General features: G+C 35.9%; 2 protein-coding genes, 1 long non-coding RNA gene and 1 pseudogene across 3 annotated transcripts; 1 reads left to right on the top strand and 3 right to left on the bottom strand.

Moving 5' to 3' along the window:
- The first annotated feature begins 2,622 nt into the window (after window positions 1-2,622).
- LOC122003169 lies at window positions 2,623-2,790 on the top strand (annotated as a pseudogene).
- Window positions 2,791-2,972: 182 nt separating this feature from the next.
- Window positions 2,973-9,273, bottom strand: LOC122000126 (guanosine nucleotide diphosphate dissociation inhibitor 2-like). Its single transcript, XM_042554655.1, has 13 exons — window positions 9,091-9,273; window positions 7,312-7,374; window positions 6,896-6,979; window positions 6,416-6,523; window positions 6,134-6,306; window positions 4,894-5,005; window positions 4,714-4,794; window positions 4,578-4,640; window positions 4,333-4,434; window positions 4,085-4,209; window positions 3,779-3,989; window positions 3,626-3,700; window positions 2,973-3,295 (listed from the first exon to the last, which is right to left on the bottom strand). Exons 1-13 carry the CDS (start codon window positions 9,175-9,177, stop codon window positions 3,245-3,247), a joined length of 1,335 nt encoding a protein of 444 aa, XP_042410589.1. The 5' UTR covers window positions 9,178-9,273; the 3' UTR covers window positions 2,973-3,244.
- A 12,087-nt stretch (window positions 9,274-21,360) lies between these two features.
- LOC121999386 lies at window positions 21,361-22,938 on the bottom strand. Its single transcript, XM_042554074.1, has 5 exons — window positions 22,743-22,938; window positions 22,567-22,648; window positions 22,085-22,429; window positions 21,839-21,946; window positions 21,361-21,729 (listed from the first exon to the last, which is right to left on the bottom strand). Exons 3-5 carry the CDS (start codon window positions 22,391-22,393, stop codon window positions 21,361-21,363), a joined length of 786 nt encoding a protein of 261 aa, XP_042410008.1. The 5' UTR covers window positions 22,394-22,429; window positions 22,567-22,648; window positions 22,743-22,938.
- Window positions 22,939-23,616: 678 nt separating this feature from the next.
- On the bottom strand, window positions 23,617-24,737 carry LOC122000127. The gene is made up of 3 exons (XR_006116960.1): window positions 24,476-24,737; window positions 23,783-23,991; window positions 23,617-23,677 (listed from the first exon to the last, which is right to left on the bottom strand). It is a non-coding gene; the product is annotated as an uncharacterized LOC122000127 (long non-coding RNA).
- Between the last annotated feature and the right edge of the window lie 2,393 nt (window positions 24,738-27,130).

Consider the following 27,130-nt stretch of genomic DNA (forward strand, 5'->3'; position numbering starts at 1 on the left):
ATTAGCATCAATTGTTGTAGCTATCAACAATACACCCAGATACTTCCTTCTTAGATGTGTGGCATCAATTTCGATCAATTTGTGTAGATAAGACCTAAATACTCTTCGACAAACTCCAAAATCCCAAAAACAATGCTGAAACTAATTATCACCATTCCTTGTAGTGCCATATAGGTTTCAGGATCCTTGACTCTTAACTCACGCATATATAGTTGAAGATCTATATATGCTTAGTCATAATCTCCACTTTCTTCATCGCTTTCTCCCAAGCTATGTATGCTTTTCTATATAATATGGTCATTCCAAACCTAGGTTTTATATCTGATATAATCATAATTGGTTTGTACTGTTCATTAGTAATAAATTGCTCTTCAACAAAAGACACTACAAAGGAGAAAGAGCATGCTTGATGATCAGCACTTTCTCTAATAGTGTCACATTGGTGTTACTTTACATATTTTATAACAGTAAACTCTACATCTCCCCGGGCAACTACTCTCCATGTACATGGTTGATTGAAGTAGACTACTTTTACTTTATTTTTTCATGTGGCAACTGGGTTATATCTCCTATGTTTAACCATGCCATGTTTGATAAGTGCATTCTTGAACTCTTGTCGAGACAGAAACATCTAACACAAAATTCATGCTCATCTATTGCCTTTTCTTTTGGCCTTTGGAACAATCAAGAATTTAGAATATATAGATCATTGGCTATTAGGAACTCCTCCTCTAAATCACTATACTACTCTAGAGGAATTTCATATTGTTCAATCTGCATATTATTAGTTAAGAATTCTTATACATCTGTATTGAATTATAATTCCTCTCCGATTAAGGTATAATGCTCTTCCTCCTCACTCCAAGTAGGCTCAAAGTAATCAACAAGTGTTGTACAAGGATTCAGAACCTCATCTTCTAGAATACTTCTTCATTTAAATCAAATGTCAAATTGCTACTTGTATTTCTTTTTGTGTTCTTTATACCTCTATACTTAGAAAATGATGGAATATTTATTCTAGATGATTCTCCTACATTAGCTCCATGTCCCATGCAAGAATTTGCATCAAGTGTATTTCATATCTCAGATAGAATTTCTTCAGTAATATGATTGTCCCTTATAAATAAAATTACAAACTAATTTAGTAAACTTACAACTACATAATCAAGTGCTACTGTGCATACTAATTTATCAAATACCAAGTAACAATAGATATGGTGCACATATTATATTTTCATAATTTATTAGTGGTTGTGACACAATCCGACTGATAGACCTAGGGTTTTTATAATTTTACATACTTTTAACTACTAAAAAGGGTTGAGCGAGGAAAATGTATATATGGTGTAAAAGTAAAGTTTTAACCAAAGATCAGGTTGGACCTGATATGATCCCATATCAGGCCTGCATTGAAGCAAAACCTTCTCGTAATGTTGGACCACCACTGAGAACCCTAAATAAGCAATGGATAGCATAATTTAACTTCATGCACCACTCGAAACTCATAGCACATTAAATGGGTGTAATCAAACATGTTTAGGTCTATCAGTGGATTTTGGTCAAAATCTACTGATGGACCTAGAATAATTAGATTTATGCAAACTTTCAATCACTACGAAGGATTGAGCGAGAAAAAGGTAGATATGATATCAAATCAAAATTTTGATCAAGGAAGAAAGTGGGCCTGATATGATCATATATTAGGCCCAACGTGCTAATACCTACCATATCAACCTAATATGCATGAGCAAGGTCTAGTTGAAATTTAGCATCACAGTGGAGCACCTTGCAAACTGATTAAGTAATCATATTGCAGTTTAGTATCATATTGCATGTGTTGTTCAATATTTCTTCTCCACACATCCAATGACACCATAAACACGATTTTTGTCATCACCTTTTGCTACAAAACTATAGTTTTTTTATACATGACAACCCTATTTTACAGTAATAAATTTATACATACATCACTTAATCTTTATCTCTCTTCTTCTACTAATTGTACTCTTGCTAAAAATTTATCCTTCAACGCCGAGGTTCTTGATCGTTGTTATCCTTTGAACTTGTCTCTTAAAACTCTTACAACAATATCTCTAAACCCTAAATAGTCTTTTGCAATCCCGCGAAACAGCACGAGGAGGTGTGACAAGCGGAGGAGGTTCATGATCATTTCATGTTTATAAGACTAGGAAGAAGGATAGAGGGAAAGAGAGGGTAAGATCACGTGTATCTGAACCACAAAATGATTTTCAATTAAAAATGTAGTTTGGATTCTTAGAAAATGTTGAATAATAAGAGAAGGTTGGTGAGAGGGGTAAAAAAAGGAATTACATTTTTTATGTGCGCCTTTTGGTATAAACAGAACTATGATACGTCATTTGGTAAATACCATACTCAATGTAAGCCTTTTGGGAAAAAATCATTTACTTCATATTATCTTATTATTTTATTAAGAATATGAACCTTTATTAATATTAATTTTTCTTTTCACACTACAAATAATTTTAAGGCTTATTAATAATTTTTTTAATTATTTTTTATATAAAAAAATATGCATTCTCTTTAGTCTCATATCTTAGGAATGACAACACCGTGAGTAGAGAACTTTCAACGTTAGAAAGTATACCTTTCTTAGTCTTTTGACTAAGATCAAGTGTAGTGTTTGTTCTTATCAATTTAATATCTCATATAACAAATTAAATTAATTTTGTATGAGGGAGAGTTCGTTACAGTAGCTTGCTCTTAAGATTCTTGAGCATCGCTCTATTGCATAGGTTTGACGTACCCTTATGGGCCTAGGATACTAATTTATGCATATTTATATATTATATTAGACATACAACACGTGTGCACGATGACTAGTCTATATAAAACTTGCTATAGTTTTATTATAATAATCACCAAATCATGTTTGTTTCAATTCATTGAGATCGGCTAGAAGAACTATGTCAATACTAATTACTTTTGCCTCATTCGGTTAGTCCAATCAATCATTTCTTCCACCAAAAAAAGGTTCTCAAGAACTACAGCTCATACGACCAAAACCAGAAAGGAAATACGACAACTCATAAGATGCCTCGAAATTTTTAACAGATTGTACTATTCAAAGGAATTTATAGGTTCTAAAGCAAAAATGCTGCTTGACTTGAGCTGCATGAAGAAAATTCAAATTGATCTTGAGTGCCAAGTAGTAAGGCTCCGTAATGAAAACTGATCATGACTAAAATGTAGCATAGCACTTTATTCATTCTTCAGCAGCACTAGCAGCGTTTAAATCGACGCTGAGATCGAGAGTCTGTAGAGGAAGGAAAAAAGGATTCTAAGTACTTGTTCAATAGAACAATAATGAAACATATGAAAGACTTCAAAACACTGGATGGGTGGATTAAGACAAGATTATGCATCGAAAAGGAAACTATGCAATAATGAGCAATCTGCACAGACGTGTGTACCACTAGAATGCAACCTTTTTTTATATTACAGAGGATTCGCTGCCTATACAAGCAATTTATTTAGAAGAAATAGCAAAACTAAGGTAAGAACAAGTTCTCTGGTTAGTATGCCAAGCATCATGGGAGTGTATTGGGGAAATCAAAATTTATGAGCATGATTTTAAAAGTATTACCTTTCCAGTGATTGCAGTGTACATAGTAAGCACGTCCATCACAGTAGATTCGAAGTGGGTGGTTGGATCGTAACTCTACAGTTGATAGACTTGGTCAACCAACATGAATTAAGAATGTCTCACAGAACGAGGAATTGTGTCAAAACCACTTACAGTTGAGATGAAGCAATTATCAACTGATGGATCATTGGAAGGTTCATATCTATCGTAAGTCTCGAAGAATATCTCATCTATTGGTCCAAGAAGATCAATCCCAGGCTTTAGTTCCACCTCTGGCTTGTCAGTCTCAGCTTCTGTCAACACAAAGGCAATATACTTCCCTTTGGGGGCAACGTTGTGTGAGTAAGAACAGCAAAAAAGATACCTGTCCAGCCAAAAGAAATGGCAATCATGATAAGTCATGAAATAGCGAAAGTGGCCTGAAAGAAAAGAGAGCATCTAACAAAGATCCGTACTCACATGTCAGACTTGCGTCCAAGTTGTTTTTGTGGCAATATAACCTGCACCGAATGGGACTCATTGGTATTTGGAATTGGATGGCTCATAATAGCAATAGCCCTTGCAACCTTTCCCACCTTCTGAACCTGTCAATCAAAAGCCCACTTATAATGTTGCATGATTTGAACTTTTTTCCATGATTACAATTATGATGGATTTACCTCAACAAGGAATCAAGTGCTTTTCAACCTGAATTAAAGAAAATTTACCTTATTTGGCAAGTAGGAAGGATCACAAACAACTTTCTTGCATCGAGCTGTTTCTCCTTCTGAAGTCACACCACAAGCTTTCCCTTCGGAATCAAATTCAACCTGAAAACAGTACACTGAGCTATGACAAAAAAAAAAGTAGAATAATCCAGGCATGAAATGCTATAGCAATGAAGATAACGGCATCTACTTTTTATACGGATTTACATCAAAGCAATGACAATAATGAGAAGCAAAAATTATACCTTGCATTCAGGTTTATTCAGCATATATGTCCCACCATAAACAGCACTAAGACGTGCAAAAGCCTGTAATTTCAGAGAAATTTAAGGATTAATAGAAAAATCTTAAAAGAAAAAAAACCAAAGAGTTGTGACTAACCTGGGGTAGCTCTCCTAAACCATACAGAGGATATATGTAGGGTGAGCCTCCTTGAAAACGCAGAAGAGACTCAGCATACAACTAGTACAAATATATGTAAATTTGTCAGAAATTAATGGAGAAAGAAATAATATCTGACATAGAGAAATCCATAACAAGTTCAATTCAGCAAGCAATTACCTTCATCCTTTTCACAGTATCTAGTGCAGGTTCATTTAGATAACGATCATCCCTATGAAGGGCCAAAGCATGGCCAATGAAATCAACTGTGTTGTCATCCAAACCGTATTTTCTGAATAGCATAGAGAAGTTTGAGTTAGTTTTTAGCAAGCGGATTGGGTAGATTGTTATGATAAAAACCAGGAAAAATAAAGGTGTTAAGGCACCAACATGAAAGCCTTCTCTGATACAAAGAGCCAGTGAACCAATAATTTCTAAATCAGCAGAAATAATGATCAAGATAGCAGACCTAAATTTATTGGAAGACAGACCTATGTATTAAAATGAATATATTCTGAAAATAGTAAAGCACTAATGATCAGGAAACAGTCTAGTCATTAAAATTCCACCTTCCTACGAGACCGAATCTCTTAAATATCAGCTTCTCTCTTCAACTCAAGCACTTGGATCAGCTGCATGCATCCTGTCAAATAGCAAACGAAATTCCAAGTTCTTCCCTCAAGCATTACTCAAGCATTATTGGTGGGGAAGGAACTTTATATTTGTCAGCACAGTCCCAGTATTCCTAGTAATAGTACAAGAACCCACCTTCACTATTCTTTCTTCACTATTTGCAACTCCAAAAGCTGCTACTTTGATTGGAGAGTTGCCACTGGCACTGGTCATCGATGTTATTAGCATTATGCTACTTTCTAAGGTTTGTGTTTATGACACAAAAATTCAGTTTATTTTCATTCATAAGAAACCATATGTACTAGTACATAAAAATTTATGACAAGTACGATCCTTCTTGCCAAGAGAACCTAACATTTTAATATGTACTTTGAGAAGAAAGTATGTTGTATTCAGAAAAAGATTTTAAGATTGCCTTAAGGTCCTAAACCTCCTTATAATATGTACACACATATTGGATGAAGAAAATGTTGTTTAAAGATTTCAGAATCAGAATCTTGTCCAGTCTCATGTAAAAAAGAATATTCATGCGACCATCTAACATAAATCTATTTATGAGAAGATGCATATCTGAATAGAAGACTACTGAATCTGCATCCAATAAATGCTTAAATTACATTAAGCAAGGATATTTTTTTATCGAGTATCCTTAATATTATTATTAAATAGAGAAGATAGAAAGACTCTAGCTTGCTACGCAATTTGTGTTAGTTTTTACACAATACTCAGATAAAATTACAAGGAACTTTTTGGATGTAACTAATAGTCTAAAAGAATGGATACCCACGAGATCAGTTCTTTCGTTGTTACTCTTGTCAGGTTCAATCCTTCATGTGTTTTTGGATCACTCTCATTATAGTTTTGCACATAGATGAAGAATTTCCGAGCTCGGCGTTTTTCAAATAAGCCCATTAATGGTGATTTTAGTGCTTCCATATCATTGGCAGGAACCTTGTGAACCTATTACAATAGACAGGTGAAGAAATTACTAGGCCTAAGCATTCTGAGCTACCAAAAAATTTGACACAGTGCAACTTATTGAAAATAAATAAAGGAAGATGATCGATACCTTTCCTTTATTAAAGACGTAGCTTCCATCTACAGCTTTGAAAGACAGATATTTTGTAACATCAGTATGTATCAGTGTGCGTACTAAAGTACCATTAGCCATCATAAACTAATCAACCACAAAGAACACAAATTAGCATGAGAAGATTGAGATTTCTGGAGAGATACTTGTAAAGAGAAATTCATCAAACAGTCTAAAACATTCTATGTTTAAAAAAAAAATAGCCAAACATTTTTTTTATTATATTACAGATTGTTCAAATGCAAATTAATGGGACTAGAGACCTTGAAATTACTAGAAATGAAAAGAGATGAAAATCAAGAGGTCATATCAATACACATTTGAACGATTGTGATGTATTTATCATCATAGTAACACAGAACTTCCCTGTAATATCCAAACAAATGAATTTTTAAGCCAGCACTAAACTCTACAGTTATCAATAATACCAAAGCATTGGAAACAAACAACAAAGAGAACCTTTGGAATCATGTCAACATTGTAATCTCTACTGGGACCCAGACTTGATGGAGGCTTATCACTATCCCTGAACCTTTTCCATAGCTGCAAAAGAAAATGAAATTTTGGTAAGAAAAAGGAAATAATAGGTGTCTAATGATCGATTCTATTTCATCATGACTTATAACTTAAGTTGAGAATAAGCATGATCAAATGACAAAGAGTACATAGAATCTCTTATATAGAATTTTATTGCTCTGCAAGAAAGCCATTTTCATCTATCAGGGAATTGTAAGGCACGAGAGGCATGTAACTTCTTATTCACTAATACTTTCCAATAAGCATGAGTGCTGAGAAAAAAACATTTCCAACATATTTAAGCATCTCTAAGTGTTGTTTCGACTAAATGCCTATTTTTAGCAACTCCAAATTCTTACTTGGATGAGATTGAGTGAGCTTGACTCTCCTCCATAGTAATCATTCCTATCCATATGAAGAACCTAACACAATACATAAGTGAATTTCTTTTAGCAAAATGATAAAAAATGTTTCTAGCAAAATAATAAAATATCACTAACAAGAAAATAATAGAGTAGAGTTTTCACATATTTTTCCTTAAAAAGAAAAATCCATATACATACGCTAATAGTCTATCAATAGAAGCTACGATTTGTATTATCTGAATGAAATATTAAAAAGCCATCACTTATGCCAAAGGTTTCTTTTCATAACATCAGAGTTAGGAATTCTTAGGAATCAAATAATTGCACTTGTTAAACAAAAAACACTCTAGGAATAATCAAGTTTTTTACTCAGGATCTTCTTTTGTCATCTGATTTCAGATTTCTTAAGAACTAAAACACATGTCAATATATTAACTTTGATACTTATGAAACCAAAAGGGAAAAAGCCACATGATAAGTATTAGCTCAGTATAACCTCATTGAATCGGGTACAACTGCCACGAAGTGTATGAAAACTAACAAAAGGTTTGGGAAAGAATAAATTTTGCACAAGGGAAAATTCCCTCTATTTTTCCATAGATATTAAGGGAAAAAAAATTCAAAATCGTTGAACATATGATATAACGTGTGGAAAAAAAACACCTAGGCCATGCCTAGTGGAATGGACTACCATGACTTATTGCTTAAGAGAACTAGATTGTGGTCAATGGGTAGTATATTCCCATTTATTTGTTAAAAACAAGAACAAAGTTATCAACAAACTTCCCTTTAAGATGTCATAATAAACAATAAAAATCTCAATGTTATACCCGAAAGATTATCCCTATTTAAAGCACAACAAATCTAAGTGTAACATTCTCATGCATTTGCATCTAAGCAGAAACCTACTAAGAGGAATGAAAGAAGCTGGCATTTTAGAGAGACACACTTCCCTATGCCAACCCATCCCATTCGTTACACCCACCCAAATATTTCATTTTCAAGCCACATCCAAAAATGATAGAGAACTCATTAAAGAGTATGAAGGTTTGCAAAATTTGACAATATAAATGTCCAAAAAATGAGTCGAAGATCAGAATTCAAGTCAAAACAGAATATAATAACAATAACAACTCAAAAGTATTGAATAGTAAACAATTTATGCCAATAAAGGCTAGAATTAAATATGAAAAAATGTTCTTTGATTGCTCCAAAAGAAATAGAAAAATGACAATACTGAACTAACTGAACGTCTTTCCACTCCTTAGGAAATAATCAGGAAGCAATTGTGTTGAATGCAAGTGTTAGTATGACTAAGAAAGGAAGGAACAACACTGCGCCAAAATCACAATAACCTTGCCCTTTGCTACCAGGATCTAGTCCGATCAAAAAACCATTTTGCAAAGTTAAATTTCAAATTATGGTAACACTGGACATATTTTCTTCAAACATAAGACAAACAATATCCCTCGAAGGCATTCTTAAACAAGACTTCCAGATCAAACAGAAAGTATCCGATAAGAACATCTAGATCCAATCTTAAAGGTATATGCATTCAAAATAAAAGAAAGACAATTGTTTATTAGCGAATACGCAACATGAGTGCAAAAACTACAAAGATAACCACGATCGAAAACAGGAAATGCAAGGCAGAATTTTGATGACATAAACGGGTCGCTAGCGAGCAAATTAGCGCAACGATAATTATAAACACAAGATCCAACCGATCCCTGGAAAGACAATGACATCGGAGGGAGGGGGCAGAAAGGAGACCTTGAGGCGATCAACGGAGAGGAGGCCGCTGAGAATGCATTCCTTGAGTCCGGTTCCAAGGACGATTACGTCGTATTCCTCATCCATGGCGATGACAAGAGTGGGGCGGGTGATCTATCTCCGAGAGATGAATCAAGATCGACGAGACGGCGAGTTGCCAACGATAGCAGAGATCCTTCGCGGTTGGAGCAGGACCGATTCTTTAAAAGTGCCTGTATCCTACAGAACCCAGGGGTAAAATAGATATTTACTTTTTTAATATTTTACAAAAATAGTTGATTTATTAGGGCAATCGTCTTAAATGTTTGTGCTTTTATCTGATCTGAGAGCGGATCTCCTATTAATAAAAGGTGGATACATTTATTCTCAGCGTCTCCGTTAACTCGTTTCATTACTAACACGGAGGAACCTTTTGAGAGCGGATCTCCTGATCCATGAAAAAGTAGATTAGGAGATGGATCACTCTCAATTACGGTCAGATTGTAATTGTGATCCGGTCGCAATTGATTGTGATCCCTCTCTGGATTCATCGTTCCCACTAGGTTATAGTTTGGATTGGACCGGGTGACCGGAGGTCGCCCCCTGCTTAGTGCCCGACATCTTGGACACTAGCCCACTTCCAACAATCTCCGATCGCCCGCTCTGACACAAACTATAACTTATGGGATGGTGAATCCAAGAAAAGATCAAAACTAATTACAACCGGATCGCAGTTGCAATCTGACCATAATTGAGAATGGATCATCCTTGATCCACTTTTTTATGACTAAGAGATCTGGTCTCGATCAGCCTTTGTGAGAAAGCTCGTGTTAAATCCTTTCACATAGGGCTATTAACCAATTAAATAATGATAAAAAAAAGATCGATATATTATTAGATCACTTATATATATATATAAATTATTTATTTTAAAAAAAACTCTATACTGTTAAATATTTTAATAACAGAATGTGATGATTTTCAAATGCATAACACATTTAGAATAAGCAATTGTTTCAGTTCAAATTAAGTTAAACATGAACTTGACATTGAATCTAAAAAAGCTATGATAAATATAGGAGAAAATTACTTAGGCAATATAAATAAAGCAGCATGGGAAGTATATAAATAAAAGTTCCTAGAAGATAGTACTAGAATAGCAGCTCAAGAAAATAATATCCTAAATTTTTGTTATATTATACATCACCTACTAACAGCCAAAGATGCTAACATGGGTTTAGACCTAAGACAGCGAGAGGCAAAGCAAGAATTAGAGTAATTACAGCTTCTAAATTGGAATCAAATCAAACCATTTTGTAATGACTTTTTGGTTCTAAAAGCAATCTCTAGAAATTATTGCAACCCTAAATTAGAGGAAAGACTATTTAGTAAATTACCATATGATTTAGGAAAAGAAATCCATAAAGCATGGATAGACATGAAAGTACTTCCACAATATGATAACATAGGGATAAAAATACAACACATTATAGCAGTACTAAAAGAAAAATACCATACATACAAATATAAAAACAACTTAAAAACCAACATTATGATTTTTGTAGTAAAATTTATACTCCACAATAATATGGAGCCAATCAACATAAACAATACAAAAGAAAATGACGACAGCCTCGTAGACATATTATACAGCCACGACACAAGGGAAACCCAAAGAAAGTATATTTTATTCAAAAAAGTAAGGAAAGGAAGCCCTCCTTAAACAAGATAAATATGTAAGGAAATATAAACCTAAGAAAACATATGCAAACACCATTACATGTTTCGCTTGCCATAAGCCAGGACATCTTTCTCATCTTGTCTTACAAAGAGAAACCTTTACACAAGAGAAACCCAACTAATAAATAGTACAAACATGGATTTAGTAGAAATATAACCAGATGTCTTTGACACATCCTCAATATACTCAATAGTATCCATTGACGACTTGGAAGAAGTCTCATCTTCCTCAGATTATAAATTAATAAATTCTTTTTTACAACCACCAAGGCAAATTGACAAATATGGTTTCCCTAGAGATATATTACAAGAAGATTTAAATGACTTAGAGGAACAATGGGAAGATATCTATCAGCCAGTTTACATGATGCTCCGATAGACATTATCACATACCTTGGATACATACGTCGAATGTCCACACTAGTGAACTTTAAAATCAGGAATTACTAATATTCCTTGTTTTATCTGTGGTTACTACCCTTCTATGGACAAAAGAGGAAGGTGTACCTTGTGCAGACAATAATATTGCACACTTTTCCTAGAACAAAGTTTAGGTATTTCCATCCTATTACTTCAGGACCCCCAAGCAACCTACTTCTTGAAACAAGAATTGCAATTTTAGAAACTAGACTTAACAACTTAGAGGATGAAATAAAACTACTCCGACCAATGGCCCAGCCACCTAAGCCTCATCAAGCTGATAAAGGAAACGAGATAGTCATCTCTGAACCTCAATAGAACTTAGACATGGTCTTTATTAAAACACCTAGTGTTTGTAATACTGGTCACACCATGGACATTCATGTTTGCTGCTTGGTCAATATCCATGGCCATGGATTCACCCTTCATGCCTTTTTGGATAGTGGAGCTAACTTCATAATAGATGAAAATGCCCTTTTAGAAAATTTCCCTCCTACATTCATCAAAATTGCTACTCATCCAATGGTGAGTTCTTAGTTTGATGGTCAAATCCTAACCAATACAAAGTTTGTTACAAACCTACATCGTCATTTTAAACAATAACTATGACACTTTCAGTCTACCCTTATTGATAAAACCTTTACTACACTTTGATATCCACTTAATTCTTGGATTGAATTTTCTTGTCCAATTGGACCATGACCTTCTTCTCACTAAGAATTATGTCCATTTTCTCTCTACTCCTATTATATCCACTATTGTCTCCGACTATTCGACATCAATACAAAAGCATGGCATTGCCCCTCAAAATATTCCTGCTCCATTAGTATTACCTCCACCAAAAGTAGTACCGCCTAAGATACATAGTACCTCTCTATCCTAGAAAACAAACTGCCACTTGAAAGACCAAACTACTTGTAGAGGCTCTTGCCTAATATACAGGCATCCCATGTTCAATAACTTAGCTCTTCAAAATATCAAGAAAATAGCCTTATTGATAACTTATTGGATGAAGTACATAACAAAGATCTCTTTAGTGTTGGTGCAATATCCCTTTGGTCAAGGATGACCAGGTTGATTATGCTTGAGTTAGCTCAAGCTTGAGTCTTGATGTTTGGATTTCGATGTTTGACAATATATGGAGATTGCAAAAGTAATCGTCTGATTGAGGAGATTATTAGTGCAATTCCTCTCTATTCAATGCTTGACCAGTTTGATGTGAAGAAGACTCAAGTAGGCCAAGGTTGATCAGTTACTTGACTAGGAAAGTCTTAATTAGAGGTTAGGCAAAGACAAGTCCTGGTGAGTGAAGGCAGGAAGTTGAAAAATCCTAGTGAGTGAAGTCAGATAAAAGACCTAGTGAGTGAAGCTAGGCAGGTGAAAATCTCGTTGAGTGAAGCTAGGCAGTGGAAAAATCCTAGTGAGTGAAGCTTGGTGAAAGTCTTGGTGAGTGAAGCCATGCAGATGAAAAGTCCTAGTGAGTGAAGCTAGACAGATGCAAAGACCTGATGAGTAAAGGCAAGCACATGGAAATCCAAGTGGGTCAAAGTTGACCACACACTTGGTGTTGGGAAGTCCAAGTAGGTCAAAAGAGTGATCGGATACTTGGCACAAGGAAATCTAGATGGGTCAAGGGTGACCGGACATCTGGTGAAAGGAAGTCTAAGTGGGTCATGGAGGATCGGACACTTGGCACGAGATGGTAAGTCCAAGTGGGTCAACGTTGACCGGACACTTAGCACGAGGAGAAAAGTCCAAGTGGATCAAAAGATTGACCAAACACTTGGTGAAAAAGTCTTAGTAGGTCAAGGTTGATCAGATGTTAGGCACGAGAAGTCCCAACAGATTATGGTTGACTGAATGTTGGGTTTGGGAGCTCTAGGCTTGACTTGAGCAAGCTAGGGTTGGTCAACTTGATCAAGTGATCAAATTGGACCAAGCCCAATCGATCAGCTGATCGATTAGGCACAGTGCGGAAATAAACAGTAGCTCAATCGATCAGCCGATCGATTGGAAACTTAAATCACGATCACAGAATGTAGTTCAATCGATCGATTGATCAATTGGGCAGCGCCAATAGATCGATCGATCGATTGGGGGCTGGTTTTCTCACATGATCGTGAGAAAGTCTGAATCGATCGGTCGATTGATTCAAGAAGTTTCCAGCAGAGCAGAGAGGCGCTTTGAATTGATCAGCAAATCGATTCAAGCCTCCCCAATCGATTGGGATGTGACAGTTGTGAAGGAAGTGTCGAGTTTAAAGCCATCTTCCTCACAGCGATTCGGGAGATCTCCATAGTCTTCTCTCACGATTCTCACAAGTTATCACCACCAGTTCTTGAATCTTCTTGGAGTCAGGTGCTACTGCATTTCCAAGGTCAAGAGGCATTCTAAACATGAAGGAGAAGGAAGCTAGGATTTTCCATTGTAAATCTTATAAGATTTGTTATTGTATTAGCTTATACTTCTTTCTTCTTGTATTGAGAGGTTGTACAAGGCTTCTCTACCTTCGGTAGTTACTGAGAAGAAGTGTTTTTCTTAGTGGAGAGTGTGTCGTGTGTAGATCCTTGGATTAGTTACCTCTTCTTGAGGTGGATACCATGTAAATCTACGTATTAGCGTTGTGAGTCTTGTTTCGAGTTCTTTCAGCTGCATATCAACAACACCAAAGCAAGCAAATGAAGCGCGATGAGCTATTCACCCCCCCTGGTCTAGCTAAAAATTGACCTTAAGATTTGGTATTAGAGCGAGGTCACTTCACTGGAATCATGGCCAGAAAGGGCAATAAGCTAGAGGGAGAAGAAGTTAAAGTAAATTTCAACAAGTCAAAGACTTTATCAAAGGCTCAACTTCAAGATGGCATTCCGAGATGAACTCGGATTCGACAGAAGGATGCCTCCACCATTCACATCAATGACAAGCTTCGATTCTTGGAAATCAAGAATAAAAAATTTCTTCGTGATGGAGATAGAGAAGGGTTTGCTCTAATGGAAGGCTTTGAAACTTCAAGAGATTGAAAAGGTAAAATTCTCAAGAAAAGCAAATGGATCCAAGAGCAAATTCAAAGAAGCGAAGCCAATGACAAAGTAACCAAAATGTTGGTCAACATATTATCGAGCAACATTTTGAAGCAAATAGGAGAATTTGAAGATGCCAAGGAGCTATGGAGCAAGTTGGTTAAACTTCATGGAGAACCCTCCACTGTACCAAACTAAGAGAAATCCAAAGAGGGCAACTCATTCAAGCAAGACCAAGAGGAAGAGGACTCTGAAGTTGAGAGATGTTCAACTTCCGAAGAAGAATTCCAAGAAGCCTCATCTTCAAAGGAATGCAACTAAAAGAGCAAAGGGGGAGCATACTCTTTGTTTCATGTGCAAGAGGATGAAGATGAAGAGGCCTCCACCTCTAGGATCGAGGGGGAGCATCATTCACTAACACCAGAGCAAGAAGAGGCTTCCACCTCCGGGTCAAATGAAGAAGAAGAAGATGGGGTGCCACCTCCACAAATCAAGAAAAATCAAATAGAGGATCATGTGCCACCCCTACAAGCAAAGGTATAATAATTTTAATTATTAATAATAAAAATCATATCATTTGCCTTTAGTATAGGGAAAGAGGGCATTACAAAAGCAAATGCCCTAAGTTGACCGAGAAAAAGGGTCAAGTGGCACCAAAGGCTAAGGAGAAGCCTAAGGAGGTCAGTCCCGTGATAAAGAAGAGCAAGGAATACATTGTGTGTTCTTGTGTCATCAAAAAGGATATTATCGGAGTCAGTGTCCTAAGGGGAAGAATTTGCTCAAAGTCAAGGGGCGAAGCTCAAGTCAAGAGGGAGCACTCAAGAGCAAACCCAAGGTATCATTTATTGAGCATATTCCCTTAAGCAATGATAAAAAGCATGCTAGAAATGGTTTATATAATTTTAATGCTATTTATCATGAAAATAGGAAGCATGATAGAATTAGGGAAAATTATGTAGCTTATCATGCTAAAACCACTCAATCTAAGGCTAGAAAAATAGACAACGAATTAGGCAATAACTCTAAGGATTTTAGATATAGGACTAAAAATAGAAATGTTCATAGGAATCAAAGGAAATCAAAATCTAAGGATTTAAGGTTGGAAAATCAAATCTTAAGGTTAAGGCTTGATAAATTAGAAAAGACCCTAAAGAAAATAGAAAATATTCTTAAGGATCAAAATGAGCAAAACCTAGGTTAGATAAACAAGAGTCATCCTATGTGCATAGAGGTTTGGGATACAAACCCAAATCCAAGAAGGATGTCCCTTCTTTTCATAGGGTTCTATATAGTTATGGAACCAACTCTAGGACTAGGGGTCAAGTCAAACATACAAGGAAAGTTATCCTTAGAAGTATTTTTGTCAAGACCAATGTAACTAAGACTTCTAAGAAGTCAAAGAAAGTCACCAAGAAGGTCATAAGGGAAGCTATCCCTAGATTTGACCTAGAGGAAGTGACCAAGGCTTCTAAGAAGCTTTGAAAGGTTATTAGGAAGATATCTAGGGAAGTTATCCCTAGTGAATACCTAGAGCATCCAAGGAGCACTAATAGATTTTGGGTTCTAAGGAGCATATTCTCTATGCTCTAGATGAGTTTAGAGAGTGTCAACTCTAAATGGGTAGGGTGGTTAACCCAACCTTGATAAAGTTGACACTTGGAGGCATTTTCAAGATTTTTGTTAACCTTTAAAAATGAAAAGGATTAATTGATTACTCTTTAGAAAAGTAAAATGTGCCAAGTTTTGAGGAAGATGACTTAATTTTAATTGGCATAAGTAGGAAAGGCAAAAGAAATGCCAAGTTAGGTTTTGACATTTTTTAAGAAAATGAGGGCAATTAAGGATTAAATTTTAATTTAGCTAAGGATTTAAGATACTTAGATAGATAATCTTGGTATATTTTATTTATACTAATTGTCATAATTGTTTACTCATCATATGCCATGACATCATATTTTACATTCATGCTTACTATAAAAAATAAATAAAAAATACCATGTCATGTCATATATACATCAGGTAGTAAAAGTATGTCTTCTTTTGAAAATTACTCATTTTGATGTATGCCATAAAATCATCATGCATTATTTTAAATTCCTTATAATTAAGGACAATGACATTTACTAACAAGTGATATCCTAGGTAGATGTTCATAATTCCTAAAATGCCTAGATAGATATGCATGATCCTTAGTTTAGGGAAAAATCAAAATCTACATCTCACAAAGACTATAAGTTGACTTGTATGTATTTTAATACACATTATATACAAGTAAGATGTTAGGATGATGAACAAGACTCAAGATGTTGATTTAGTTCATCTATTTGAGTTTTGATTTCATCAAAACACATAGTTATGTGTGTTAGCTAGAGCCCTAGAGCCAATCATTTGATGATTGTATTTTGGACTTGTTGTATCATATTCTATATAAATAAAGACATTTAGTTTTTTGGTTATTATACTTACTTGTATTGGTGTCAAATAAACTAAGTATAATAACGTCCTTGAGTAGAAGGTTCTTACCTATATCAATCGATTGGTTGAATCGATAGTGAGATGATATAGGAAACACTACTCTTAATCATTCCTAGTCGAGTATTAACATTCAGGGACAATGTTAATGCAATAAGACTAGCATGTAGGTTAACTCGATGACTTGATCTCACAAGTCATGGATATAGAGATATCAAGTTGACACATGGGTATACATTAGAGAATGTATACTGAATGACCCGCCATGAGAAAGTATCATGGATCGTTATATGAGTGTCATATACTTTCTCATGTGGCTATTAGTCTGACTACTAGTCCTTAGACCTAAAGTCACCATGGATCCCTACATAAGGAGTTATGTACTTTGGTTTCGTCAAACGTCACCCGTAACTGGGTGGACTATAAAGGCGATTACTGGGTATGTAACGAATTATGCAGAGGGATGTGAGTGATGTAGATGGGATCTATCCCTCCTATATGACGGGAGTGACATCGATATTCTTGATAGAGTGAGACCACGAAGTGCATGACCATGCCCAAATGAGTCAATATGAGATATTGAGCTCATTTAATTGAGTGAGTCTACTTGGAGTTCAAGATTTAGATTGGTCAGAGGATGACACGGTCTATGCCTCACATTGATCAATCTAGATGTCTAGGATAGAATGACACTTGTCATATATTGTGAGGAGTCACAATTAGTAGTCACAAGGTGATGTTGGATCTCAACATTCTTGTAACTTGGGTAGTAATGATGTGTTGCTAGATACCGCTCATTACTTATGCTCCTAAATGGGTTTAGGGGCATTGCCAACGTTACAAGAACCTATAGGGTCACACACTAAGGACAATTAGATGGAGATTAGATTCATATGATGAACCAAGAGGATTAGATTCATTTGATGAATCAAATTGGATTAAGAGTAATCCAAATTGGGCTAACTTGAGTTGGACTCAAGTTGATTCATGTGTTCAATGAGTCTAATTTAGATTATGACTCATTGAATCAATTTAATTAAATGAATTAGATTCATTATATTAAATTGGCTTGAATTAAATGGTTGGATTAGATCAACCATGAGAGAGATTAAGTCAAGTTTGACTTGACTTGAGAGGAAGAGAAAGAGTCAGGTTTGACTTGACTTTTTGCCACATCATTAGTGAGTTGGCAAGATGTGAACCAATAATGATGCTCCACATCATCATGATTAATTAAGTGAGATGCCACCTCATGGAGGTTACAATTCTTCACTTTAATGGCTACACATTAATTGCACTTAATGCAAAATGGTAGTTACATTCTTTTGAATGTGGCCGACCACTATGGTGTGGTGTGGAATGAATTTTTCATTCATGTGTGCATTCAATCCATCTTCTTCCTCTCAAGCTCTCCCTCTCCCTCTTCTCCTCTCTTGCCGTGACCTATCAAGGTGCTAGCACACCTTCATTTAGGTCTTTCTCCACCTAATTAGTTCGTGTGGATACTTCTAGAGGAGTATCTATTTTGATACTCTTGAGATCCGGCACCGTTTGGACGAGCGGGAACACGAAGGGCTTCGCTTCAAAGGTATAACCCTTTTTCATATAGATCTAGGAGTAGATCTTGGGTAGAAACTCATATTCGTAGTTTTTGAAAATTTTCTTTGCACAGATCTGTTGGCTTTGGGGCTTTCGGGGTTTCCGCGACGCGAAAATGCGGTTTTCGCGGCCCGAAAAAATCCAACAGTGGTATCAGAGCCACGTGCGAAGACGAATACGAGTTTATTTTGTGTTTTATGAAAACTTTTCAGTTCTATAATATTCTGTAAATTTAGATTTTTATAATTTTTATGGGTAATTTTCTCGTAGAAGCGAAGCACAAGTGTTTCGGTGCTTGTAGGCTTCCGCTACCGGGAAGATTTTTCCAAAACGGCCAAGTTTCAACCCAAAACTTTTTGGGACAGCAGGCTAAGGCGCTGTTAGATCGCAATGGAACCCTCGTGATGGTTAGATCGGGGGTAGGGGCGTTGCCCCTGGCCCCGCAAGGGGATTCGTTCCGCGATTGCGCCCGAAAACCGTTAAACGGAACAGCCGGGAAATTGTACTCGTAAAAATTGTAAAAATTATAGAAAAATTACAGAAAATTATAGAAATATATAATTTTGAATTATATATTATTTTTGTGATAGTCATGGCCCAAAGACCCAATTCGATTGGATAATTCGTGTTGTAATTCATAATACGACCTGCGTGTCGTGTTGTGATGTGCGTGTTGTATTTTGTTTTTTTTTCGCGACCTGCGCGTCATGCCTTTCTCTTTTATTCTTGTTGTAAATTAGATTTAGACTCGAATGTAACTCTAGTTTCAAAATGTAATGTAAATTTTGAAGCGGTGGAAGGTCCACTCGAGACGGAGTTACGAGGAGGGCGCGAGCAACATGAGGTGGTCAAAGGAAGGAGCTTGAGAAGCTGTTGACCTTAGGTTGACCATCCGATCTTCTCATTGGATTGAGAAGATCGTAGTAGGGCCATGACATAATCACAAAATTATTTAATTAATTGCTTTTGTGTGTATGTGATGCATGCTAGTTAATTAAGTAATTAATTAGTGCCTAACGATTAGATTAGATCTAAGTCGTGCACATGATGCACCCTTCGATTACATTAGATCTATCGAGTATATGATACACATCATCGTTTAGATTAGATCTAAATTGCGTCAACTCGTAATGCCTACCATGCCGTGATACCTACCACTACCTCAATCGCATGTTGTTGTTGAATCTGCCAAAGCAGAGCAACACATACTATCTTGGTAGGGTACGGAGGGACAATTTTGGTCCCGCCTATCAACGCATGGGTGAGTACAACTCAATTAGATTGAGTAACTAGTGAACTCAATTGGATCGAGTTTAAGTATAGGCATTATCCAATGGTTGGTAGATAGGTCAAAATCACGTTTATATTAACTCTTGGACGTATTAGCCAAAGCTAACTCGAGTTTTAATATAAATGCGGATTTTGATCCTATAAACGAGAGTTGCATAGAGATGTAATTGGTAATCGTTACCTACCGATCATATTAAGTCTTGGGCGTATTAAACAAAGCTAACTCAAGGGCTAGTATGATGTGGATCTTGTCCCACATGAATTATATAATTCAGTGGGAGCATCATTTAGTTAAAGGCCTAATTAAATATTAAGAATATGATACTTATTTCTTCATTTATTTCTGTTGTAGATTACCATGACGTCGAATACGAACACCTTCTCCCTGCGATCTGTCCTCGAGAAGGACAAACTCAACGGAGCAAACTTCCTGGACTGGTACAGGAACCTGAGAATAGTTCTCACCCAAGAACGTAAACTGTATGTTCTAGAGCAGCCCATTCCGGAGGCTCGCTGACCGAGATGCTTTCAAGAAGCATCAAGATGACGCATTAGATGTATCTTGTCTAATGCTCGCGACCATGAACTCTGAGCTTCAAAAGCAACACGAGTTAATGGATGCTTACGATATGGTTGAACATCTTCGTCAACTATATCAAGGTCAAGCGAGGCATGAGAGATTTGAGATCTCAAGGGCACTATTTCAGTGTAAGATGTCAGACGGGGCTCCTGTAGGCCCATATATACTCAAAATGATTGGGTACATAGAGAACCTACAAAGGTTGGGGTTCCCACTTGGCCAAGAGCTGGCCACTGACCTGATCTTGCAATCCTTGCCGGATAGCTACAGTCAATTCGTTCTAAACTACAATATGAACAAGATTGACAAGCCACTGCCCGAACTGCTTAGTATGTTGCGAACTGCTGAGCTGAACCTTAAGAAGGCTAAGCCCAACACTGTTCTGATGGTTCAGAAACATAAGGGCAAGGGCAAGCCCAAAGGCAAGGGAAAGTCCCACTACAAGAAAACAAGGCTTCAGAGACGAAAAATTCCGTCTCTGATAGTCATTTTTCCGTCTCTAAAGAATATTTGAGACGGAATATTCCGTTTCCAATATCCGTTAGTGAATCCCCCGTGGCTAAATTTGATACGGAAATATTCCGTCTCAAATTTCATAAACAAATTAAAAATTTGTTTGTGAATCTGTTTTTATTTGACCAAATGAAATTAATTGAAAATATAAATTCTGTTTCTAATTTTGTTTTAAATCTGTCATTAGTCTGTCTCAAATTACCTAAAAAATATAATTTTAATTTGTTTATAAATTCATTTATAATTCGGTTTATAAATTCTGTCTCAAATTTTGTTTTAAACTCATTATTAATTTGTCTCAAATAACATATTAAATATAATTTTAATCTATTTATAAATCCGTTTATAATTTTATTTATAAATCTATATATAGCTTCATTTTTAAATTTATCATTAAATTTATATTATTATTTATATTTATCATCTACATGATACTTTTAATATGCACACATTTCAAATAAATTTAAAATTTTTAAAACAATTAATTTCTAATGCAAAAGTATCATAAAATTAATATTGAAATAAGTAAATATTCACATCATCTAAATACATTTAACCATTAATCAAAGATAACATCAATATTTAATCTTTATTTCGCTTATCACGGTGCTCACGGGGACCAGATCCTCCTGGATATAAATGATTTGTATATCCCGCTTCTTAAATCATTTTACGAACCATCTTTTTTAGATTTTCTTCTCTTTGCCTACTTTCCTCGATAAGTTGTTCTTCCCTCTGTCTATTTTCTTTGATAACGAGTTCCAATTTATTTTTGCTTTCAGTAATTTCTTCCTCCATCCTCTTGCTAATAGCACGCATGTCTTCAATTTCTTGAGATAATTCCTTGTTCTTCTCATGAGAGCACATTTCATTGGAATTTCCATTGTATGATCTTCTAAAATGTTGATTGCATCCAAATCCGTACACCCTCCCCTTACATGGGTCGCCCACCACATCACACCATGATTTGAGATTGAATGAAGGTCGAGTAGACTGATCATCAACATTTTGTCTCTCTTTATATTGTTCTTGTCCATATTACAAGAGCTTATATTAGTTTAACAAATATAAAAACCAACAAGTAAGAATTAATATAAGCTAATAGAAAATTAATGAATAATTAATTATGTTGACTTACACTAACTCGAGCTGATTTGTTATCCACAAACTCTCCAATACCTTGCTTTCTTTTATGCATTCGTTCAAAAACCTCAAATTCATCCACATTTCGTCCCAAATCTTTTTTCTACAATCATATATAATACATGTCAATATAAAATAAAACAAATGAGATACATTGAATTTATATCTAAATGTCAAATATATAATAAATTTATCGAATGTGTAAATTAATGGAATAAACATGTTAGAAAAGGAGAGTTACCATTCTCTCACGGTGTGATCCAAAAGAAATTGAATCCCCAGTATGCTTGGTAGCAGACTCATCCTTCGCTGTCATTTTATTCTTCCATGCAATTTCACATTTAATCTTGTGATCTTCTTTATTCCAATGAATTTTAACCAAGTCATTCCATATATTAGCTTCCATCCAATCAGGTCCTCTACCTATCATATCTAATATGTCTGGTTTCCTTCCTAAATCTTCTTGTGCAGATGATAATGCTACTTTCTTAGCCAAATGAATGGATGCCCTGTATCTCTCACTTGAATTTTCATTCCATACCTTTTTCATTTCTCTGTCGGTAAAATTATCTCAATTATATCTCAACTGCATCAAAACAAATAAATAATCAATGATTATATATAATATCATATGTGAATAAATAATCAATGGCTACTCTAATTAAAAAATGTATTAGTTACCTTAAAATTTTTCCAAAGTAAATCTTTAATATCATTAGGCACCTTTTTCCACGTTGGCCATACTCCTTTAATCACTCCTTTTATATCATTTGTAATTTCACGAGGAACCTCATTTTCGACAAATCTAAAGATAACAAAATTAAGAATATTATAACAACAAAATTAATTTAATACAAAAGTATCAAAACTTAATAAATTTAAAAGGTCATATGACTTACTTATTCATAACCACATTTATTTGAGTCCGTTCATCAATATTGGTTGGAATTTGAGACCCGTGATTAGGTCCTCTTCGTCGAACTACTGATGAACTATCTTCTTCGCATCTTGCATCATTAATCACGTTATCATCTGAAATTTGTCTTCCCACCTCATCCTATGACCAAGGAGAACCAGGAGAACATGAGTGGAGACAATGGACTTGTGATAGACTTTGCTGGTGAAGCAATTAACTCATACTTTCTCTACGATTGAATAACATCAAACAATCAGATAGATTGCGATAAATTAGAAGCATATTGCTGCATAACCATACCTTTGTTCCACACATGTTAATAGCGCCTCCAGATAAGCTTCCACTACCAACTATACTTTCACTGTCATTAACAAACATTCGCTCATCTAGCTAAGGATTGCATCTTCATAATCTTTCTCTAAGATAAATATACTTGACTTTAATGACTTTTCCTCCAAGAGGTTATCAAAATAAGTCAAGCCATCTATAACATAGAAATAACTATTATGACACAAATATTAGAAAGTGTATGAAGTAAAAGAGCAGTAAAGATGGCTTAAGACCTGTGTCGATATAAGCTAGACATTCATTCCTTGCATTTGAAGCTTCTTGTGGTTTTTTTTTCAATATGGCCACTATCAAGTTATTTGTCATTTCCATTACTCCTCGCAGTTTGCCCTCTGAGGCATCATATTTTCTAGCATAGAGAAGCTAAAAGGTTGACTCCCTTATCTGACCGTTTAGCTGAAAATGGAATGTCATATTAGCAATCACAACTAAGATGAGAAACAGTATACAAATAATTGACTCACAATACTGGAAACAAAAAAAAAGGTACAGGATGTAATTACCAAACATTGGTGAGTCTTGAATACTAAATTTCCTGATATGCTTGGGCTAATGGAGAATAAGTATAGCCTACATGGGAAAAAACAGTAATAAGGAGCTTTGGAAGTGAAGAAAATGTTTCTACAATAAAATACACTGGCATAGAAGTTTGAAATATATGTTCCACAGACTAACCAGTATAGAAACTAGTCCATTAGTACATGCCACAAGATCCTTGAAGCATCCAAGTGCATGTATGCAGAGAGCTAAAAATCATAGCCATCCAAATCGATGGTAGTCAGAAATATAACCCTTTTCACAAGCAGAAATTGTTGAATCATGACCATTGCTTGTATCAGTTTGCATGAATAACTCTTGGTATGATGGTTTATACTTTATAGTACCTGATCCATCTCATCATGATAAGTTTACTTGAGATTATATAGTTAACATACAATAATTACAACTATGACAATCTCAATCTAGAATTAGATTATATAAGAAACAAGAACATAAAAAATCAAGTTTTGTTACTGCTTCAATTGGATGACAACTTGTATGCACAGCAAGAAAACAACAATATTAAAACATTGTTATAATAATATCTTGTTGAAAAAACAATTTTATTAATAAAACAATAAATAAAAAAAACATGACCAAGGCCACGGCAGGGGAAAGACAGCAGCCAAGACAACCAAGGCAACCAATGTGGTGGCTGCGGTAGTGCCAAGGTAGCAACCAATTAGGTCGTGCAAGCGACTAGCTTCGTGTGCAACAGCCACCGCGCGATTAGGTCACACGAATGACCTCGATCGCATGAGTAGGAGACAACTGGTGTTGCGCGTTCTAGAACAGAGAAGAAGGCTGGAAAAGAAGCAAATGAGATACCTGAGCTTAAGCTTGTTCAGTGGATCGTAGAAAGAACGCCGGAGAAGAAGATCGTGTGCGCCTTAAGCCGGAGGGTTGTGCGTGCGTGATTTGGAGACAGAGAAGAAGATCGCTTGCCCCTTAAGTCAGAGCCATGCCTGTCTTAAAGCCGTGCTTGATTTGGGACCGGAGAAGAAGATCGCATGCAAGCCGGAGGAGAAATCGTGTGTGTGCAGCCGGAGAAGAAATCGTTCGTGTGCGCCGACGAAGTAGAAAACGTGAGTGCGAGATTTGGGAGAGAAACGCTCAAATAGGTTTAGGCTTTTTTATTATTTAAAATAAAATATATTTATAATTATTTAATAATTTATTTCTCATATTATATACTTTATAAACAGATTTATTTTCTGTTTATAACAACTTTAAACAGATTTACAAACAAAAATTAGTTTCGTATCAAATTTTGTTGCTAATTCGTATTTATTTTTGCTTATAAAAATTAATTTATAAATTTTGTTTCTAATTTATTTTAAAATCCGTTTTAAAATTTTTTTCTATATTATTTTTTTTAAGTTAAACGAAATAATATTTCCGTAGCAAATCTGTTTATAATTTATTAAAATTTAAAACAAATTTTTGTTCCGTTTTAAAATTCTGTTTCTGATACCCTGTTTTCTTGTAGTGTCCCAAGCCAAGGGCAAAGGTAAGGCACTGAAGCCTAAAGGAGGGGTCACCAAGGATGCTACCTACTTCCATTGTGGTCAGATTGGGCACTGGAAGAGGAATTGCTAGGTATACTTGGAGGATCTTAAGAAGAAGCGAAGTGAGACTTCCACTTCAAGTATATATGTTATAGAAGTCAATCTATCTATTTCTACATCATGGGTATTAGATACTGGATGTGCTTCTCACATTTGTACTGATGTGTAGGCACTGAGAAATAGCAGGGCATTGACCAAGGGCAAGGTGGACCTATGAGTAGGCAATGGAGCATGGGTTGCTGCTATTGATGTAGGGACTTACTTTCTATCTCTGCCCTCTGGGCTTGTACTAGAGTTAGTCGATTGTTGTTATGTGTCTGCATTAACTAAGAACATTATATCAGTTTCTTGTTTGGATAAGAAAGGTTTCTCGTTTACAATAAAGAACAAATGTTGTTCCGTCTATTTAAACGATATGTTCTATTGTAGTGCACCTATGATAAACGAACTCTATATTCTAGACCTTGAGGGCCCTATCTATAACATAAATACCAAGAGGTTCAAGTCAAATGACATGAACCAAACCTACCTCTGGCACTGTCGCTTAGGTCATATAAATGACAAGCGCTTATCCCAGCTCCATAAGGATGGTTTGTTGGACTCATTTGATTTTGAATCATATGAGATATGCGAGTCATGCCTACGAGGCAAGATGACCAAGACTCTCTTTAGTGGGCACAGCGAGAGAGCGACTGATTTGTTAGGACTTATACACAGTGATGTATGTGGCCCTTTCAATGTCGCTGCTAGAGATGGTTATAGGTACTTCATCACATTTACTAATGACTTCAGTAGATATGGTTATGTGTACTTGATGACACATAAGTCTGAATACTTTAAAAAGTTCAAAGAATTCAAGAATGAAGTACAGAACCAGCTTGGCAAGAGTATTAAGATATTTCGATCAGATCGAGGTGGAGAATACCTTAGCCATGAGTTTCGTGACTACCTAGCTGAGTGTGGGATTCTATCCCAACTCACTCCTCCTGGAACACCACAGTGGAATGGTGTATCCGAAAGGAGGAATCGTACCCTATTAGATATGGTACGATTTATGATGAGTCACACAGATCTTCCGACATACCTTTAGGGCTATGCTCTAGACACGGCAGCTTTTATACTCAACCGAGTTCCATCCAAGGCCGTGATAAAGACACCATATAGGATATGGACTGGGAGAGATGCTCAGGTGTCTTTCATGAGAATTTGGGGTTGTGAGGCTTACACTCGACGTCAAGTCTCAGACAAATTAGAACCCAAATCCGACAAGTGCTACTTTATTGGATATCCCAAGGAAACTAAGGGATATTACTTCTACATTCCCAGTCAGCACAAGATAGTTGTGGCAAAACTGGAGTCTTTCTAGAAAGGGACTTTGTTTCTAGAAAGACTAGTGGGAGTACATTCGATCTTGAAGAAGTTCAAGATGCGGATCCTAGCACTGAAGCCTCGATGGAAGTTGAACTGGAACCACAAAATGTTATGGATGATGTTGTTCAACAAAGAGTTGAGGAACAACAACCAGTTCAAGTAGACATACCTCTTCGTAGGTCTGATAGGGTACGTCGTTAGCCTGAGAGATACTCATTTCTCTTGTCTGACCATGATGACGTTGTGCTCATAGAGGATGAGCTTACCACCTATCAGGAAGCTGTGATAAGACCAGATTCCGAGAAATGGCTAGAAGCCATGAGATCCGAGATGGAATCCATGTACACCAACCAAGTATGGACTTTGGTTGATCCACCTGAAGGGGTAAAATCTATTGGGTGTAAGTTGGTCTTTAAGAGAAAGACTGACATGGATGGACTTATCTATAAGGGTTGCTTGGTAGCTAAAGGTTTCAAGCAGATTCATGGTATTGACTATGATGAAACCTTTTCTCCAGTAGCGATGTTTAAGTCCATTCGGATCA

The sequence above is a fragment of the Zingiber officinale genome, chromosome 7A (genome assembly GCF_018446385.1).
Source record: "Zingiber officinale cultivar Zhangliang chromosome 7A, Zo_v1.1, whole genome shotgun sequence".
In the NCBI taxonomy this organism is placed as follows: Eukaryota; Viridiplantae; Streptophyta; class Magnoliopsida; order Zingiberales; family Zingiberaceae; genus Zingiber; species Zingiber officinale.